Here is a 19,968-nt window from a genome sequence, read left to right on the forward strand (position 1 = left end):
GGAGGCGCTTAGATAAGCTTAGGCGTTAGGCGATGGCTAAATGCCTCACTTGAAGCATAACTGGAAGTCTAGGCAAGGGCAAGCAAGAAATTGTCTCCCAAGCGAGAAAACATGCCATATTGCATTGATATGCCAAATGAGCGACATTCCAACAACAGTAGCCGTAGGTAACTTATTTATATGCCCTAATTTATTTCAATAAACATATAATACCATAAATACACTCTGATAGTAAAAACTATATTACCACCTTGGCCACGCGAAAGGCCGCCTAGACACCAATAGCCTTGCTTATGCCTACCGTTTTTTTTCCAACGCGTCTCATCGGTATACTAGATAAAAATCAGATATTGTTTGAGCTTAAGGGGTTTAGCAAGTTGCACCAGTTGGCTGTTAACGCGACTTCCTAAATAGTCAAATGGACAGCCTTGTGGCAAGGAATCTTGACATGGATTATAATTACTTAGACGAATGAAGGGAGCAAGCCTACTGGAAAGCTGAATCAAGCCACCAGCTCCTCCCATGATAAAATAAAAGGGATGATCTGACCACACCCCCATCGTTGAATGGGGAGAGGGAGTAGCCGACTACTGATAAGACAAACGAATAGCTAACTACTCACGTGCTTCATTCTTGCACAGTTGCACTCTAGCTAGTGTAACCACGACTCCAGGAGCACTGTTGGTCACATAGAGGATCCGTCGTATCGACCAGTAATGCAACACCTATGAAAAGTTTCTTACCAGAGTTAAATTTGCGGAGAGATGGTTTGGCGGACAATGAAAATCAGGAGAGGCCCGCGGTCAAAATAAGGGGGAGATTAGTGGTAAAGAGAACACCTTACCACGTAAATCCAATCCGCTGCCCACGTCACTACTAGAAAAAACTAAACTTCTACGCCAAATCTTTTTGGCGGCAAAGAAGTCGTCCACCAAGAGCCGAGCTCGGCAAACAATGGAGCACGGCAAAGACAGGACGTCACCGAGATGCACGTAAAACGTACTCGGCAAAAAGAAGAAAATCAGCAAAAGGTGACATATTCAAGAGACACACAGTTTTTTTTTTTTTGCGAATGTTGGCAGTAGAGCTGCCAAATTCATTAATCAGAAGAAGTGTTTAAAGAACCCTCCGAGGAGGAAAGCACAACAAGGGCTAGTGCAAAAAGAAAAAAAAATGCCGGCACCACCACAAACCCAAGCACCACCAAACAAGCCATGCACACCAACGAAAACCATTGTTGGGTCTCTAAGGTAACGCCTCCAAGGAGGGAGTATTGTCAAGGACAACACCGTTACCCGATCTGGCATAACAAATCTAAGGTTTTTACCCAGAGACCACAAGCTACGAGGTACAAAGAGCAAACGAGCTTCACGGCGGTACCTCCAAGGAGGAAGACGACATCCGTACACGCTGTTACCGTCGGCACTGACCAGATCAATGCAGGATTTTCATCCGAAGCCGAGCCTTTACCAACTGGATCCGAGCCCTACCAGCATCATTGGGCAGAAACAAGCCACACACACTACCAGGATCGGACTTGTCACCGCCGCACGCAGAAACTCGGCGAACGCGAGCCAACCTACTTGGGCCGCCCCGCCCCATGCAGCCTTGGGCGCCAAACCAGATCAGGCCATCCTCAGCCTCTGTGCGCAGAAACTGGGCGAGGATCCGCACCGCAGCGCACAGGAAGTGCCGTGTTAGAACCGGAGCTGGCCCGCTTGTACCGCCGCGCGCCGAAACTGAGCAAACACCATGCCGAATTGACCGCCTCGCACCGCCGCGCGCAAGGACAGAGCTAACGGACCCCCCCCCACACACACACACACAGTCGTAACGGTCGACACATCGCGGAATTCGTGACTGGAGTGGAAACCGACAAGGTTTCTCAAGCTAGGCGGTAGCCCTTTGTGCCGTTTGTCGATGTAGCCGAGAGCGTGGGTGGTGTAGCCGTGGTCGAGGTAGCCGTGCGAAGAACGCCGTGGTCGATGTTGATTCGGGGTGGCCGGTGTCGAGGAAGTCGTCGTGGGGCCCCAGGCGCAAGGAGGCGTCGAGTTAGTCATGGGCGCAGTGGTGTCGAAGTAGTGGTGCGCCGGGAAGAAGACGTTGTTGATGACGCGCCGCGGCGGGTTTGCCAAGCACGGGGACACATTGTGGACGAAGGCACGCATCGGTGTTGCCAGCACTGAGCATGCGTAGATGGACGAAGACGAAGTTGATAAAGTGACGACTAGGCTTGCCAGGCCCGAGGACACATCATGGATGAAGGCACGCATCAGTGTTGCCAGCACTTGTCATGCGTAGACGAGGGACTTGCACGAGCTCCACGCCATGTCGAGGAGTCGGAGGGCCAGCAGAGAAGAAGACCCAACGAAGTGGTCGGGGAAGATGACGACGACGATGGCGTTGGGTTGGTGCTGGATGGAGACGAAGGGGGTGGACGGGCGGCGACGGCGGCTATGGGGGCAGCGGCAACGGCGGCCGAAGTAGAGCGGCGGCGGCGGTGGCGGCTAGGTTAGAAGCGCGGCGGTGATGATCGAAGTAGGTGAAGATCCCAACAGCATGACGAAGACCGGCGCGGACGGTGGCGTTCCCGCCCCGAGGGACACGGCGCGACGCATACCACGGAAGGTCGATGCCCGGTGACGGCGGAGGGGACCGCGGGCTGCGGCGCCACGACCCGAAGGGGCGACTCGGCGGGAGCAGGCGGGTCGGGGCAACGGCAAGAACACCTCGGGGCGGCAGCGGGGACCCTGGGCCACGATGCTATAGCCCGAAGGGGCGGCGCATCGGCGGAGAGCGGGTCAGTAACCACGGGGACGACCTCGGGGCAGCGGCAGGGACCGCGTATCGCGGTAATACGGCCCAAAGGGGCGACGCAGCGGCGACGCATGAGTTGATGCAGCCGCGAGGAAAACCACGGTGCGGCAGTGCTCCGGCTAGACGGGGCGAGGCAGCGGCAGCCCGTTGCTCGATGGATGGAGGGGTGCACTGAACTCGGGGACGATATATTTAGAACATGTACATATCTTTTACTCCCTCTGTTCCCAAATATAAGTCAGTTTAGGTATTTCAACAAGTGACCACATACGGAGCAAAATGAGTGAATCTACACTTTAAAATATGTCTATATACATTTGTATGTTGTAGTCATTTGAAATGTCTAAAAAGACTTATATTTAGGAACAGAGGGAGTAGTATTTGAGATGCTTTTTATAGGCCCGTCTCGGTCATCCAGACGTGCAACGTGTTAGTCAGACTTGGTCACGTCACTCACCATATAAGATGTGCATTCCTCAACTACAAACTTGTCTTATTATAGCTTAATTACGTCAACTTGATCTCATGGAACTTTCTCGTCTCACTTTAACGTGTTCACACCAAGGGAAGGCCAGTATTAGTTGATAGCATGGCTGTAACTAACAGAGAGCACAGGATTGTGGTGACTGGCAGACAGGAGAAGCTATAGTGGCAAAAGATGGTTGGAATCAAGGCAGAACATGAAACTATTCGCAAAAAAAAGGAGAGCATGGAACTGAATGCTAGAAGCAAACAAAAGACATGATGAGATCAGACAAACTAGAGAAAGATGTACTCCATATGGAAAACAACATCTCCATTTATGAAGCAATAATAAGGGATGATAGGGCCAAACATATCGAGAAAGATGGCCTTCGTATGAAAAAAATGACATTTCCAGGTCTAAGCACCACATTGTTTGTGTTGTGTCTCATGTGGGACTGACATAACACTACCATACAACATGATCCGGTCACTTCAATCAAAACACATCCTCTCAGTGAACAACTACAAATGCATCGTCCCGGTAACCATGCATTTTCATTCTTAAGACATGTCAATTTCATATTCTCCTCCCACTTCTCATCCTCTTCCTTCCACTTCAGATCCATAGTTATCGTCACCACCATATGTTCTCCCCACGATCACAAATATGCGTTCACTCCCCCTTTGTCTCATCATGCTTCTTCACAACAATTGATGTCACAGCAGTACGACCTTTGTTGTCTATTAATTACCACCTATCTACACACCTTTCCCATTGTCGATGCATATCCAAACATGGTCCATGCCCTCTGCCCTCCCCCCAAGAAAAAACATTTTTTTGCAACCCTCTAAGGTTCATTGGAGATCTCATCATTTTATGTCTCCAACAAGCTTGGAGGTTGCTCTGGGTCGATCGCAGGACACTGATTTGCTAGTCACGTATCCCTTGTGCCTCTGTCTGGATTTACATGTGAGTGAGGCCCCACTCCCCGTGTTTCCCAAGATGAAGACAAGTAGCTACACCGTGACAAGTGCTTCCGTGCATGAAGACAATGTGCAAGTCGTCTGCGCTGGTGAATCTGTTGTGTTAGTAAATCTTTATTTATTCAGGGTCCGTATTATATTTGTCCTGTAATAACGTTTGTTATTCAGTCCAGTTGTTGGATCCTTCAGGGCCCATTCCTATGTTGGAAAACCCCAAGCCACCAGATTGAGCTCCTACTACAATGTCATGCTCTACCATGTGGCATTACCAAAACAAGTTAGGTTATATCTACATTCGGAGGTCGTATGGAAGAAAAAAAAATCTATCCAGCAAGTGGTAGCTTGATTTTTCTTCGAAACCTTCATTTCTAAATGGAGCTTCTTCAAGATCAATCGAAACCACCCATTCCTCACCATATTGCCATGCATTTTCTTAATTAAATATCGCCATGTTTATACTTTGTACAGAAATCAATAGATATATTCCCATATGGTAAAAATAAATTAATACCTTGTTATAAAAAAATTAATACCTGCCAGCGCAGAAAATTATACAGTAATGTTTCCCTTCATATATATTTTTTTTTTGCATGGAGTTTTCCTTTCATACTACTCATTTAGAGGTAGTGCATTAAGGCGTATATAATCACCAGCCAAACTGTCAAGAAAGGGCTGTATTAATACATACGGGACTCGTATGCACCTAGTGGGATCGATTACTGTCCTCCACATAGCAAATCGACCAAGATATCGTGAGTAGAAACAATGGAGTGCCACGGTACTGTTAGTTTAGTCGTTCTCGTGCTCGTACTGCTGCTCCGGTGGCCGGCGTTGAGCTCTGCGTCGGTGCCGGTGTCGAGGACCATCACCGTGGACAGTAAAGGGGGAGGAGATTTCAGGAGCATTCAGTCGGCGGTGAACCTCGTCCTGGACGGCAACCGCGAGTGGATCAGGATCCACGTCCGGGCAGGGGGCTACAGGTTCGTCCTGTTACACAGTTCGGTATTGCTTCAAGATGTGGTAAGCAAGTATGGTTATGATGGTATACGTGGTGCATGCAGGGAGAAGGTGACCATCCCACGGGAGAAAGGCCACATCTTGCTGGAAGGGGACAGCCCCTCGAACACAGTCATCTTCTTCGATGACTACGTCCATGGCAGCACCGACGACCTGATGCGCCGCGGCGCCAATGCGATAGGGACGTACGAGACCGCCACCTTCAGAGTCTACGCCAACGACTTCGTTGCCCGGGACATCGCCTTCACCAACACGCACAACGGCATCAACAAGAGCAATGCCACCCAGGCGCTCGCGGCGCTGGTCGACGGTGACCGGATCGCCTTCCACCGCTGCGCCTTCAACGGCTTTCAGGACACGCTCTGCGACAACACCGGACGGCACTACTTCCGTCAATGCTTCATCAAGGGCGGCGTCGACTTCATCTTCGGCTACGCTCGGTCCATCTACGACGGGTGCACCCTCGTGTCCAACATACCCTTGCGGTCCGGCCGCCGTGCTGGGTGGGTGACGGCGCACGCCAGGCGCCGCGTCGGTGACCCCGGCGGTTTTGTGTTCAAGGGCGGGGAGCTCCGAGGTACCGGGCGCCAGTATCTCGGACGCGCGTGGAACAAATATGCCACGGTCGTCTACTACCACATGAACATGTCCAGCGTCGTCGTCCCGAAGGGGTGGGCTCCGTGGTACGCCGGCAACGATACTAACGATGTCCTGTTCGCAGAGGTTGGGTGCACCGGCCCCGGGTCAGACATGGCCGGGAGAGTGCCATGGGAGAAGCATCTCAGCGAGGCAGAGGTGAAGAAGTTCGTGGACATGAGCTTCATCGATGATGGTTGGCTAAGCAAGCAGCCATAGCCGGGGATCGATCGGATCACGAGTAGCTGGATGCACACATATGGCATAGGAAATAGCAGGATGAATTGCGAGCTTACACTCATTTCACCTTGCGCGCGTCTAGAGAGGGAGGGGCCAGGCCTTCTTTTTTTTCACTGGAAAAATGACTTTATTTCTCAAACAATAAGGTGGGAAATAAAATCCAGGATTGAACTATCCCAAACTTTAGAAGATCTAGTACTATGGGAAAATTTTGCAATGCTATCCGCGCTACTCCACTACCATCACGAGAACATTTTATAACTTCAACAAGTTGAGCACCAGCTCTTTGCATTCCAAAACCACAGCCACTTCCGCTACAAAATACTCTTCCTGATTTAGTGCATCGGCAGCACCAAACTATCAGATTCGATGATTAGTGAGCTGCACCAAATCTTTGCTGCCATGTAGTAGCCATTGGGAATAGCCATTATTTCCGCCATATCCACAGAAGGGACATGCGGTATAAAGCATGAGGCTGCCACGACAAACTCGCCATGGTCATCGCGAGCTACTGAACCTGTACCTCACGTCATATTTTCCGCACAAAAGGATGCATCCGCATTGAATTTAACTATTCCTCACTTTGTTATTTGCCACATGTGATCACGTGTCATCACTGGTCGGTTATGAGTCGCAGCACGGACAAAGTTCGTTGCAGCACGGATTGTTTCGCCTTTGAAAAATTGTCATCGCTACAAACAGATAAACCAGCTACCAACTGCAATAAGTTCGGCCATTGGTAGCTCACTTATACAGTTCTGTCGAATCATAAGAGCGTCCAATTTGACTGAACCTGAGCGCTGCTCTTTGGATCTCTTCTTTCAGACCAAGTTCAACCCAAACCTCCAATGCTCGACTGCAGGTAAATAGGCAATGTTGGATATCTTCGAACTCTATGTGCCAGATCAGGCATTGACCCGACACAGGAACGTGCCTTCCAACTAAGGTACCAAAGTATGGCAGCACTCCCCTCAGAACTTTTCATATAAAGTGTTTTACTTTTCCCGGAATGCGGAAAGCCCAAACATACTTCCAACTGTCATGTACTTGGCTTCCCTTCCCATTGGTTCGGTTCCAGTGATGCTCAAATTGATGTTCAAATTCCTCATGATATGCTGACCTTACCGAGATGTGCCTGAGCGGTTGTAATGCCATGCTATGAAGTCTTCGACCACTTCCACTCGCAATGGAAATTGGAGGATTCTATGGACATCTACAGGAGAGAAAACGGACCGTAACATGCCCTCATCCCATTGCTAGTGTGCGGATCAACCAGCTCTTCAACTTTAGAAGATCTACTACTATGGAAATTTTTTGCAATGCTATCCGCTACTCCATTACCTTCACGAGAACATTTTATAACTTCAAACACGGACAAGTTGAGCACAGGTTCTTTGCATTCCAAAACCACAGCCACTTCCGCTACAAAATACTCTTCCTGATTTAGTGCATCGACAGCAACCAAACTATCAGATTCGATGATTAGTGAGCTGCACCCAATCTTCGCTGCCATGTAGTAGCCATTGCGAATAGCCATTATTTCCGCCATATCCACAGAAGGGACATGCGGTATAAAGCATGAGGCTGCCACGACAAACTCGCCATGGTCATCGCGAGCTACTGGACCTGTACCTCCTGTCATATTTTCCGCACAAAAGGATGCATCCACATTGATTTTAACTATTCCTCTCTTTGATTTTTGCCACACCTGATCACATTTCATCACTGGTCGGTTAGGAGTTTGCAGCACAGACAAAGTTTGTTGCTAGAACTATGATGGACATTGCGGTTCGACCTGGTCGACGGATTGTTTCGCCTTTGAAAAATTGTCGTCGCTCCCGCCAGATAAAGCAGCTACCAACTGCAATAAGTTCGGCTGTTGGTATTCTCACTTATACAGTTTTATCATCTCATAAGAGTGTCCAATTTGACTGAACCTGAGCGGTCTTCTACCATTGCTTTTTGGATCTCTTCTTTCAGACCAAGTTTAACCCAAACATCCAATGCTCGACTGCTGGTAAGTAGGAAATGGGATATCTTCAAACCCTATGTAGCAGATCGGGCATTGACCCGACAGGGAACGTGCCTTCCAACTAAGGAACCAAAGCATCACAACACTCCCCTCAGAACTTTCCATATAAAGTGTTCTACTATTCCCGAAATGCGCAAAGCCCAAACATACTTACAACTGTCTTGTACTTGACTTCCCTACCCATTGGTTCGGTTCCAGTGATGCCCAAATTGATGTTCAAATTCCACATGATATACTGACCTTATCGAGAATGTGCCTGAACGGTTGTAATGCCATGCTACGAAGTCTTCGACCAGTTCCACTCGCAATGTAATTTGGAGGATTCTATGGACACCTACTAGAGAGAAAACAGACTGTAACAGGCCCTCATCCCATTGCCAGTGTTCAGATTAATCAGCTCTTCAACTTTTCTTAATGTCGTTGTTCCTGGTGGAATGACTTTCCGAGATTCACTCAATGGAACCTGGGGATCATGCGAAATATTTATTTGCGCGCCTGATCCCACACGCCACATACACCCTTGTTTGAACTTTTGTATTCCTGCTACAATGCTTTGCCATGTAAAAGAAGATCCTTTTTCTGGCCAACACTTAGCATATTCCCATCCGAATAGTATTTTGCACTTAGAACCCGTGCACACAAAGATTCTGGTTTTTGAAGTAGTCGCCAACATTGTTTTGTTTATTCGAAAATATATACCATAGCTTCTGTATCCCGTAGGAAATGTACAAAGTTAATTGTCTTTGTACGTTTTCCTAAATATAGACACAAGAAAAAATGACTAATACTGCTACTATTCCACCAAACAATGAAACGTCATCGAAATTCAGATGTGACTAGTGGCAGTTTTGCTTTTGCATCATTCTCACACTATTTATGCTAAATTTGTCTTTTTTTAATTTCTTTATGTGTGTCTTGAATTTGGAATGTGGAACCCAGTCTTTGGAGGTTGAATGGAAATAAAATGGTTGAGTGCCTGGCTTGATGCAGAGGCACCCTTGCCGAACAAAAAAATGTTGTAGCTCGATTATTTTTCTTTTGAAACCTTCCCTTGAAATGGAGCTGCTTCATGATAAATCGAAACCACCCATTCCTCACCATATTGCCATGCTTTTTCTTAATGAAATTTCGTCATATCTAATACATTAATCAATACATGCCAGCGCAAAATACATTAATCACCATATTCCCATATATCGTAAAAACTAACACCTGCCAGCGCAAAAACTTATGTGGTATAAACGTCAGTTTCCCTTCATATTACACATATGGAGGTAGTACATTAAGACGTATAATCACTTGTGGAATGGTCAGAAAGGGGTTGTATTGTATTATTACGGGACTCGTATGGGTGGATCGATTCGTGTCTTCCACATAGCGAAGTGACCAAGATACCTGCGTATGAAAAATGGAGTGCCACCGTGCTGTCAGTTTAGTCGTGCTCGTGCTGCTGCTCCGGTGGCCGGCGTTGAGCTCTGTGGGGGCGTCGGTGTCGAGGACCATCACCGTGGACAATAAAGGGGGAGGGGATTTCAGGAGTGTTCAGTCGGCGGTGAACTTCGTGCCGGACGGCAATCGCGAGTGGGTCAGGATCCACGTCCGCGCAGGGAGCTACAGGTTCGTCCTTTGCATTCGAGTATTTTTCTTTTACTCCTTTCAAAGTCTGTTTATGATGGTACACGTGATGCATGCAGGGAGAATGTGACCATCCCAAGCGAGAAAGGCTTCATCTTGCTCGAAGGGGACGGCGGAAAATGGACATCAGCTTCGGCAACTACGCCCACGGCAGCATCGACGACCTGATGCCCCGCGGCGGCATCATCGTCACCGACGCGATGGGGTTATATGAGAGCGCCACCTTAAGAGTTCACGCCGACGACTTCGTTGTCCGGCACATCACCTTCAGGAACACGCACAACGCCGTCGACAAGAGCAACATGACCCAGGCGCTCGCGGCGCTGGTCAACGGTGACCGGATCGCCTTCTATGGCTGCGCGTTCACTGGCTTCCGGGATACTCTCTGTGACAAGACCGGCTGGGTCGATTTCATCTTTGATTACGCCCGGTCCATCTACGATGGCTGCACCGTCGTGTCCAACATGCCCCTATACAGCCAGCAGCCCGGGTGGGTGACGGCGCATGCGGGTCCACCACGGCGACCCTGGCGGTTTTGTGTTCAAGGGCGGCCAGGTCCGAGGAACCGGAAGCCAGTATCTCGGACGCGCGTGGAACCAGTAGGCCACAGTCGTCTACTACCACGTGAACATGTCCAGCATCGTCGTCCCGCAAGGGTGGTTTACGTGGAACCTTACCAACGAAACTGACGACTTCTTTTTCGCGCAGGTTGGGTCCACCGGGCCCGGGTCAGACATGGTCCGGAGAGTGCCGTGGGAGAAGCATCTGAGTGACGCGGAGGTAAAGAAGTTCATGGACATGAGCTTCATCGACGACGGTTGGCTAATCCAGCAGCCATCATAGGGATCGATCGGATCACGAGTAGCTGCACACATATGGTAAAAGAAAAATGCTAGACCTACGAAATGATTTGTACGTATATGAAAGGGCAGGATGATTTCCTTAGCATAGCGGCAACACCGATGAGTTTTATTTTTGGGCAGGTCTACGTAGCGGCCGGCTGCTCGCTGGCCTTCGCGAGCGGCCGGTAATTTATAGAAAGTGTTTTGTCCACTTGTGCTGATTAGGAAAGATTCATCTGATTTTAACTAGTTAACAAGAAATAGCCAACGAAACATGCGTATTAAATGTTCCACATGCATCCGCTGCGCCTTCTTTTACTGCATGGGCATGGATGACTTTCTACCATTTAATTTATGATTTATAAAATTTAAAAAATCATAACTTTCAAACCGTGCATCGAAATTAAGATCCGTTTTCACTGTTGGAATCCTCGCGACGTGCTCTTCAAAACTAGATCCCGCATGGGTATGTTTTGATAAAAAAATTGTGCAACTTAGTCCCTCATTTTGTGCAACTGACTAGAAGCGATGTGCAACTAGCTGACAGTGGATGTGCAACTTTCCGCCTACCCCGTGGACATGCAGTTTTCACTGATGCCACCTCCACCCCCTCAAACTACCCCTTCCAGTGGCATGTGCAACTTCGTCTATTGCTCGGGCCAGTTACCTAGTACTTGATGTGAAACTTTCCCCTGCACGTGGATGTGCTTTCACTGTTTGCTGCATCCGCCAACTACCTAGCAGTAGATGTGCAACTCCAAATACTGACACGACCAGCTGTCTAACAGGGATGTGCAACTTTTCATCGCACCCCCATGGATGTGTAGTTTTCCCTTCTAGCAACCGGTCCAAACCACCCCTGCTAGTGAGATTTGCAACTTCGGCGCCCTGTCTATATGCAACTTTTCACTATCCTCGTGAATGTGGAACACCATCCAACTATCCTTGCCTGTGTGATGTGCAACTTCGTATGTTTTTTAGCCAACTGCATAGCAAGCTATGTGCAACTCCGTTTGTTGTCCCTGCCAACCGAAACTACATATTTACAAGTAGGGAGGGGAAAGAGTTGCACATTGACAAGTAGACGGTTGGCTTGAACAACATACTAAGTTGCACATATCGCTGGTAGGGGAGGTGGTGCAGGGTGTGCCAACAAATAGGCATCCACAAGTAGGAAGGATGGTTGCACATCTACTACAAGGTGGTTGGTCGAGGTAGTAGACTAGTTGCACATCGCAAAAGTCGCTTGTTATGATTGCTATGTTGTAGCCTCATCGGAAGTTGGATCATGCAGCTCTAAAATTGGTTTTTAAAAAAAGTTACACCATGCAGTACTAAAGTTGCACCATATAGCCTCAAAGTTGGCATCGATTTTTTTTGTTGAAATATACCCATGGGGGATCTAGTTTCAAAGATCCCGTCGCGAGGATTCCAATGGTGAAAACGCATTTGAATTCGGACGTGCGGTTTGAAAGATATAGCTTTTTGAATTTTTAAAAACCCGAAATAAATGCAGATGGATTTGTCTTTCTAAAACTAAAGAAGCAGTGTGAACGCATTTAATGCTACGCCTACATGCACTAGCGGACAAATAAATTAACGCATACATGTGCTGTGAGAGCGAGACCGCTCGTTTTGTTTAAAAAATACGCGTGCACCATGAAGTAATTAGGTTTATTTTTTGACAACACCGATTAGTTGGTCGAGCAGCAGGCCGAGTCTGGAAATCGCTTTCCTAGTTTCTCCTCCTCCCCTGGAACAAGAATCCTTCTGTAGATGGCTTCATTCTTGTGAACGGAAAGGAAAAAGATAGCTCAAATCTTCTCTGAGGTAGCTCCCGCAACGTACAATTTCAAAATATGAACAAGAATAAAATTAGGAATGTTTATAATGGCATGTTCCCCTCCAGGGAGAGTACACATCACTATAAAAAGAATCATCTGGCTGCAAATGTTTAGGATCAAGGCGAAATCTTCACATAGTATCACGTAGCATACATCTCAATGACACTAAAAACATTGTATGTGCTCCACTGTTTCTTCAGTTCGGTAGTACCACAAGCATGTATCGAGGAATAGATACCGTGCGGATGATCGCCGTGCCGATGGCCATTGTGCACGGTGCGGAGGATGAACACCATTATCCGGAAGAGAAGTTCGGATGGCTTGAATTTTCCAGAAATTTTGGTCAACTAAGATATTATGGAGAAGCGTCAGGGGTAGGTACGGGCTTCATCGGCGACATGGAATCTGCTCTCATAATAAACGTTCAAAGCCCACGGAAACACATGCAAAGCAATGACCCAAAATACTACTGGAGGTCCTAAAAGTTTCTTGGCAGTCGGATCCTCACCAAGGGGTACGCCACTAGGGCGGTCCTACTGGCTCTGCAGATCACCCATCCGAACCAATCTGCCTTCATCAAGGAAAGGTTCATATTGAATGGAATACTGGTTCTCCACAAGGTTCTCCACGAGATTAAGAGGAAGCATCTTAAAGCAGTGCTCATCAAAATCGATTTCCACAAGCCTTACGACACTATTCACTGGTCCTTCTTTCGGGAGGTGTTGAGCCAAAAGGGCTTCGATCCAAGGTGGATCACTAGGGTAATGTAGCTATTGTTGAGTGGATGCTCTGCGGTGAACATCAATGGGGAGGTGGGACCCTACTTCCAGATGGAGCAGGGTGTCCGCCAAGGGGACCCTCTCTCCCCTTTCCTCTTTAATCTGGTGGTTAACGCCTTAGCGTCGATGTTGGACTTGGCAAAGAGGACCGGACATATCAAGGGTGTCAGTGGCCATCTTTTGGGGAGGGAGGGCATTACGCACCTCCAATACACCGACGACACGATCCTGATGGTCGAGGGGTCTGACGAGGACATTTGCCATCTCAAATTCCCGCTCCTTTGCTTCCAGGAGAAGTTAGGCCTGACCATTAACTTCACCAAGAGCGAGGTCATGGTCCTTGGGTACTCTGATGCCGAGCGCCTCCGGATTGCGAACTAGCTGAATTGTCGGCTTGGCACGTTCCAAACCTCGTATTTGGGCATGCCCATTAGTGACCCCCGCATACTCGAGAAGGACCTTCGGCCGACTGTGTCCAAGGTCCAATATAGAGTAGAACCTTGGCAGGGCAGGTGGCTCTCCAAGCACTAGTAGAAAACATGGCTTTGGTTCGGGCCTGGCCAGCCCATTAGTCCTAGTTCTTCACGAACCGGGACCCATGGGGGGCATTAGTCCCGGTTCATGAGCCTAGGGGGCCGACCGGGGCCTCGTGGGCATTGGTCCCGGTTCGTCTGGACCCATTTGTCCCGGTTCTAGGCACGAACCGGGACCAATGGTCCTCGCTCTTGGCCCACAACCATTGGTCTCGGTTCGTGGCTTGAACCGGGACAGATTACCGGGCTTTAGTCCCGGTTTCTACCATGAACCGGGACAAATGAGTTGCCTATATATACCCCATCGCCACAGCAGAGCACTCCACAGTGCTCTGTTTTTTCTGGCCGGCGAGGGGAGGGCATTTGGGTGCTCTAGCTCATCCCCTATGCACATGAGGTGTTCGATGAAATGTCCAAGCCGCACTAGTTAATATTTCTCCTCTCGAAACTCGACCTCAGAGCTCCATTTTCCCCGAGATTTGTCTAGGTTTAGCGGTCTGTCACGTCCCGTCCCCGTCTTCACCGCCGTCGATCGCTCGCGCCGATCTCATCGCCGGCACCACCGTGGTGAGCCTCTTGTTCTTATCTTCTTTCTGAAAGAAAAAATCCTTACTTTAGATAGATACATGTCTAATTTTCTTACTTTTATTATTCCTTGTTATTATATAGTGCGATGGTTTTGGTATCCGCCCCCGTCGGCTCTCGCCCTGTCTATGATTCAGATGTGGTATATATTATCTTTTGATAACTATTTGGTTCATTTATTGTTTATGACAATTATGTCGACCAACGTGACATAGATTTTATTTACCTAGGAGGTTGTTGAACCGGAAATTCCAACCGACCCTATTGTCGAGAGGTTAAATTTAGTTGAAGAAGAAAACAATTACTTGAAGGAACAAATAAGAATAATTTAGGAGGAGAAGATGATATTGGAGTTGCATGTTGCGGATGTCGTCGATGATCACAAGATCAAGATGGATGCAATGCGGTTGAAGATTAAAAAGATTAGAAAATATGCCATTCATACCGAGGCTTGGTATCATTATGCAGTTGGATCAGTTGTTACCTTGGTTGCGCTTATGATTGCATTTGTTGTTGCATTGAAATATTTTACATAATTTCAATGTATGTTTAATTAGAAGCTCTAGAGAGCTATATGTTGTTCAATGAGAACTATGTATGTACTTTGGTTTTAATGTGATGATAAACTTCTATTAATTTGGTCACTTATCTATTCATGAGAGGGTTGAAAATTGATGATGTGGCTTTGAATGGTGCATTTTGAACACAAAAAACTATGGAGTTCAAATAAGTCCAAAAAAATGAAATCCCTTCGTAACAGACGAGTTTCCGTATGAAACCCTGATACTTCGAAAGAGATTGTCCGTTTTGTACACGAAGTGCATCCAGTTTTTGCCGTAACCCTCTCTACTTTCTTGCACATGCTATGTGAGTGTCCTGATGATACCTGATGGGATTCTATAGTCTTACTTGACCCTTCACTAGGTCATCACCAAATATCAGTCCCATTTCTTTTGGGCCAACAAGGGTGGCAAACATAAGTACCATATGGTGAAATGGTCGAAAATCTGTAAGCCCAAAGACCAAGGTGGTCTTGGCGTGATGTCCTCTAAGCGCATGAACATTGCCCTGTTGTCTAAATGCTTATGGCGGATCACCTCGGGGGAGGGCGGCCTGTGGTTAGACATTATCCGCGCAAAGTATATATTTGCGTGGTCAGCCCCTGTCTTTTTCCATACGTTCTGGGGGCTCCCAGTTCTGGCAAACGATCATCCAGCTCATGCCAGCTCTGTGTCTTGGATCTTCGATCTCTATTGGACGCGGGAACTCCACACTCTTCTGGCTGGACCGGTGGTCTGGAGTCCGTCCCTTCGCTATCTGGTTCCAGCCCCTGTTTAGTATATGTGCCAAACCGCACTTGTCGGTAACATCAACCTTAGCGGATTTAGGCAACATAGGTTTCCGTCGTACCTTCAGGCCGACTGAGCGCGACTTATGGGAGGAGCTCGTGGCATGTGTCTCCCTCCACACGCCTTCTCTCGATGAGGACTCGACGTGTTGGTCATTGGAGACCAACGGCCAGCTCTCATCCAGGTCACTTTATTGGGCTATCCTTCCCTCTCCAGGGCTGGATGAGCTCTCCCTCCTTTGGGACATCAAATTGCCTTTGATTAGGATCTTCCTCTGGCAACTAGTTAGGGGCAGGCCTCCGTCAGGGACGAAGGTGCTCAAGTGCAACGGCCCTTTCGATGGGATGTGTCCCTTGTGTGCAGTCCCTAAGGATTCAAATCACATCTTCTTTGTGTGCCCTGCGGCTAGGTTCCTTTGGTCATGCTTCCGCAAGATTGTTGGTGGGAGTTGGACCCATAACAACTTCCCAAACATGTTCTTGAAAGCCCGTAGTCTTCTGACGCCGGCGCGCCCCACCCTTTGTGTTGCGGCCGGGATGCTCCTTTGGACGCTTTGGAACATGCAAAATAAATTGGTGATTGAACACATCATCCCCTCCCATGCGACTGATGCCATTTTCAAAATGTCTGGCTTTCTACAGCTTTGGAGGCCGCTTAGCAAGCGGCACAATCGTGATTCCATCGACAGGATGATCTCCGGACTACGCTCCACCGCTGCCAGACTTGCTCCTCCGCTTGCTCCATGATACGTCTCCAACATATCTACAATTTTTTATTGTTCCATGCTATTATATTATCATTCTTGGATGTTTTACAATCATTTTATAGCAACTTTATATCATTTTTTGGGACTAACCTATTAACATAGTGCCCAATGCCAGTTGCTATTTTTTACTTGTTTTTTTACTTCAGAATATCCCTACCAAACGAAGTCCAAATGGCACGATTTTTTTTGGAGATTTCTTTTGGATCAGAAGGAAACTTGTGAGTCAAGGAAGGACAAGAGGGGGATCCCGCGGGGACCACAAGACACCAGGGTGCGCCCAGGAGCCCAGGCGCGCCTTGGTGGGTTGTGGGTCCCATGGAGGTCCTCTGCACTGCCTCTTCACCTTATAAATTCCCAAATATTCCAGAAGCCCTAGAGGAGCAGACGAAACACAATTCCAGCCGCCGCAAGTTCCAGAACCACGAGATCCAATCTAACACCATCACAGAGGGGTTCATCATCCTCATTGGTGTCTCTCCGATGATACGTGAGTAGTCCACCATAGACCTATGGGTCCGTATATAGTAGATGGATGGCTTCTTTTCTCTTTTTGATTCTCAATACAATGGTCTCTTGGAGATCTATTTGATGTAAACCTTTTTGCGTGTCTTTGTTGGAATCCGATGAACTTTTAATTTATGATCAGATCTATATCTATGAATATTATTTGAATCTTCTTTGATCTCTTATATGCATGATTATTTATAGCCTCGTATTTCTTCTTTGAATCTTTGGTTTAGTTAGGCCAACCAGATCGATTTTTCTTGCCATGGGAAGAGATGCTTTGTGATGCGTTCGATCTTGCGGTGTCCTCTCCCAGTGACAAAAGGGACAACGAGGTACGCATCTACCATTGCTATTAAGGATAACAATATGGGGTCTATTCCTACATGATTAGATCTTGTCTACATCATGTCATCATTCTTACTGCATTACTCCGTTTCTCCATGAACTTAATACACTAGATGCATGCTGGATAGCGATCGATGTGTGTAGCAGTAGTAGGTGCAGGCAGGAGTCGGTATACGAATCTTGGACGTGATGCTTATATATTGATCATTGCCTTGGATATCATCATAATTATTCGATCAATTTCCCAACAGTAATTTGTTTACCCACAGTATGCTATTTTATCAAGAGAAGGCACTAGTGAAATCTACGATGGGTCTATCTTTTATGATATTGCTTTCCTATCTATTTTTCCATCGCATTTATTTTCAGATCTATTATTACAAAAACCCAAAAAGTATCTTGCTGCACTTTTTCTTTATTTATTTTATTATGCGTTTCATTCAGACCTATTTATCCAAACACCTACAAACCAATCTATCTTTTTACCGAGGAGGGATTGACAACCCCTCTTATGCGTTGGGTTGCGAGGAGTTGCTCTTTGTGTGCAGGTACCGTTTACATAGTGTTGCTTGGTTCTCCTACTGGATTGATATCTTGGTTTCATAACCGAGCGAAATACCTACCATAGCTGTACTGCATCATCCCTTCCTCTTTGGGGAAATATTGACGCAGTCTCAAGCCACATCACTCCACCGCTCCCTCCACTGCCTCCGGAGCCGGACTAGTTGTTTAGGGCTTTGCTCTTTGAGGATTGTTGTGTTGTTCCCCCAGCAAGACTTTTGTGTTTTTTCTTTCGTTCTTTTGTTGTTGTACCGTTGTTACTATGTGCTTTGGCCGTTGTTTTATAATATAAAGCGGGGGGACACTTTTTTGTCAAAGTTTCTTGGCAGTGTCCGTCTGCCCGTCCCCACTTAGCAGCAGCGCGGGTTTGGGACCCGTGCTATAGCTAATGCTTTTAGCAGTAGCGCTGGGTCATGGCCCGTGCTGCTGCTAAGCCGGCCTTATCCCCCCGCCCTGCCGGTTCCTCACTCTCCCTGTCTTCACTATGTCACCATCACGACCGTCCTCCTCCTACCATCACCGCCGTAGCCGCCATCTCCTGGCCTGGGTAAGCCTCCTCCTCCTCTTCCTTCTCCCTCCTTCCTCCTCTAGCCACCCTTCCTCCCTCCCCCACTCCTCCCTCCTCTAGCTGGCTCTCCTCCTCCCTCATCCCCCTACTCCTCTCTCCTCTAGCCGCCCCTCCTCGTGAAGGAAATATGCCCTAGAGGCAATAATAAAGTTATTATTTATTTCCTCATATCATGATAAACGTTTATTATTCATGCTAGAATTGTATTAATCGGAAACATAATACATGTGTGAATACATAGACAAACATAGTGTCACTAGTATGCCTCTACTTGACTAGCTCGTTGATCAAAGATGGTTGAGTTTCCTAGCCATAGACATGAGTTGTCATCTGATTAGCGGGATCACAACATTAGGATAATGATGTGATTGACTTGACCCATTTTGTTAGCTTAGCACTTGATCGTTTAGTTTACTGTTATTGCTTTCTCCATGACTTATACATGTTCCTATGACTATGAGATTATGCAACTCCCGAATACCGGAGGAACATTTTGTGTGCTACCAAACGTCATAACGTAACTGGGTGATTATAAAAGGTGCTCTACAGGTGTCTCCGATGGTGTTCGTTGAGTTGGCATATATCGAGACTAGGATTTGTCACTCCGATTGTTGGAGAGGTATCTCAGGGCCCTCTCGGTAATGCACATCACTATAAGCCTTGCAAGCAATGTGACTAATGAGTTAGTTACGGGACGATGCACTACAGAATGAGTAAAGAGACTCGCCGGTAACGAGATTGAGCTAGGTATTGAGATACCAACAATCAAATCTCAGGCAAGTAACATACCGATGACAAAGGGAACAACTTATATTGTTATGCGGTTTGACCAATAAAGATCTTCGTAGAATATGTAGGAACCAATATGAGCATCCAGGTTCCACTATTGGTTATTTACCGGAGACGTGTCTCGGTCCTGTCTACATAGTTCTCGAACCCGTAGGGTCCGCTCGCTTAACGTTCGGTGACGATCAGTATTATGAGTTTATGTGTTTTGATGTACCGAAGGTAGTTCGGAGTCCCGGATATGATCACGGGCATGACGAGGAGTCTCGAAATGGTCGAGACATAAAGATTGATATATTGGACGACTATATTTGGACATCCGAATGGTTCCAGGTGAGATAGGGAATATATTGGAGCACCGGGAGGTTACCGGAACCCCCGGGAGTTATATGGGCCTTATTGGGCCTTAGTGGAAAAGAGGGGAAAGGAGCAAAGGAGCCCCGCCCCCCAAGCCCAATCTGAATTGGGAAGGGGGCCGGCCCCCTTTTCCTTCCTCCCTCCTTCCCTTTCCTACCCTCTCCTACTCCAACTTGGAAGGGGGGAATCCTACTCCCGGTGGGAGTAGGACTCCCCTAGGGCGTGCCATAGAGAGGGCCGGCCCTCCCCCTCCTCCACTCCTTTATATACGGGGGAGGGGGCACCCCATAGACACACAAGTTGATCATTGATCTCTCTTA

At 47.6% G+C, this 19,968-nt stretch overlaps 1 protein-coding gene and 1 pseudogene across 1 annotated transcript; both read left to right on the forward strand.

The window, feature by feature from the left end:
* Positions 1-4,285: 4,285 nt before the first annotated feature.
* LOC119367337 (probable pectinesterase 66) lies at positions 4,286-6,236 on the forward strand. Its single transcript, XM_037632877.1, has 4 exons — positions 4,286-4,345; positions 4,807-4,822; positions 5,060-5,246; positions 5,328-6,236. Exons 1-4 carry the CDS (start codon positions 4,286-4,288, stop codon positions 6,136-6,138), a joined length of 1,074 nt encoding a protein of 357 aa, XP_037488774.1. The 3' UTR covers positions 6,139-6,236.
* A 3,363-nt stretch (positions 6,237-9,599) lies between these two features.
* On the forward strand, positions 9,600-10,669 carry LOC119360634 (annotated as a pseudogene).
* Positions 10,670-19,968: the final 9,299 nt, after the last annotated feature.

The sequence above is a fragment of the Triticum dicoccoides genome, chromosome 2B, assembly GCF_002162155.2.
Source record: "Triticum dicoccoides isolate Atlit2015 ecotype Zavitan chromosome 2B, WEW_v2.0, whole genome shotgun sequence".
Lineage (NCBI taxonomy): Eukaryota > Viridiplantae > Streptophyta > Magnoliopsida > Poales > Poaceae > Triticum > Triticum dicoccoides.

Bases quoted from the DNA above. Each gene is read 5' to 3' on its own strand.
- LOC119367337 (XM_037632877.1), top strand. From the start codon at position 4,286: ATGAAGACAAGTAGCTACACCGTGACAAGTGCTTCCGTGCATGAAGAC. The intron at 5,247-5,327 runs GTTCGTCCTGTT...TGGTGCATGCAG, and splicing joins GTCCGGGCAGGGGGCTACAG to GGAGAAGGTGACCATCCCAC.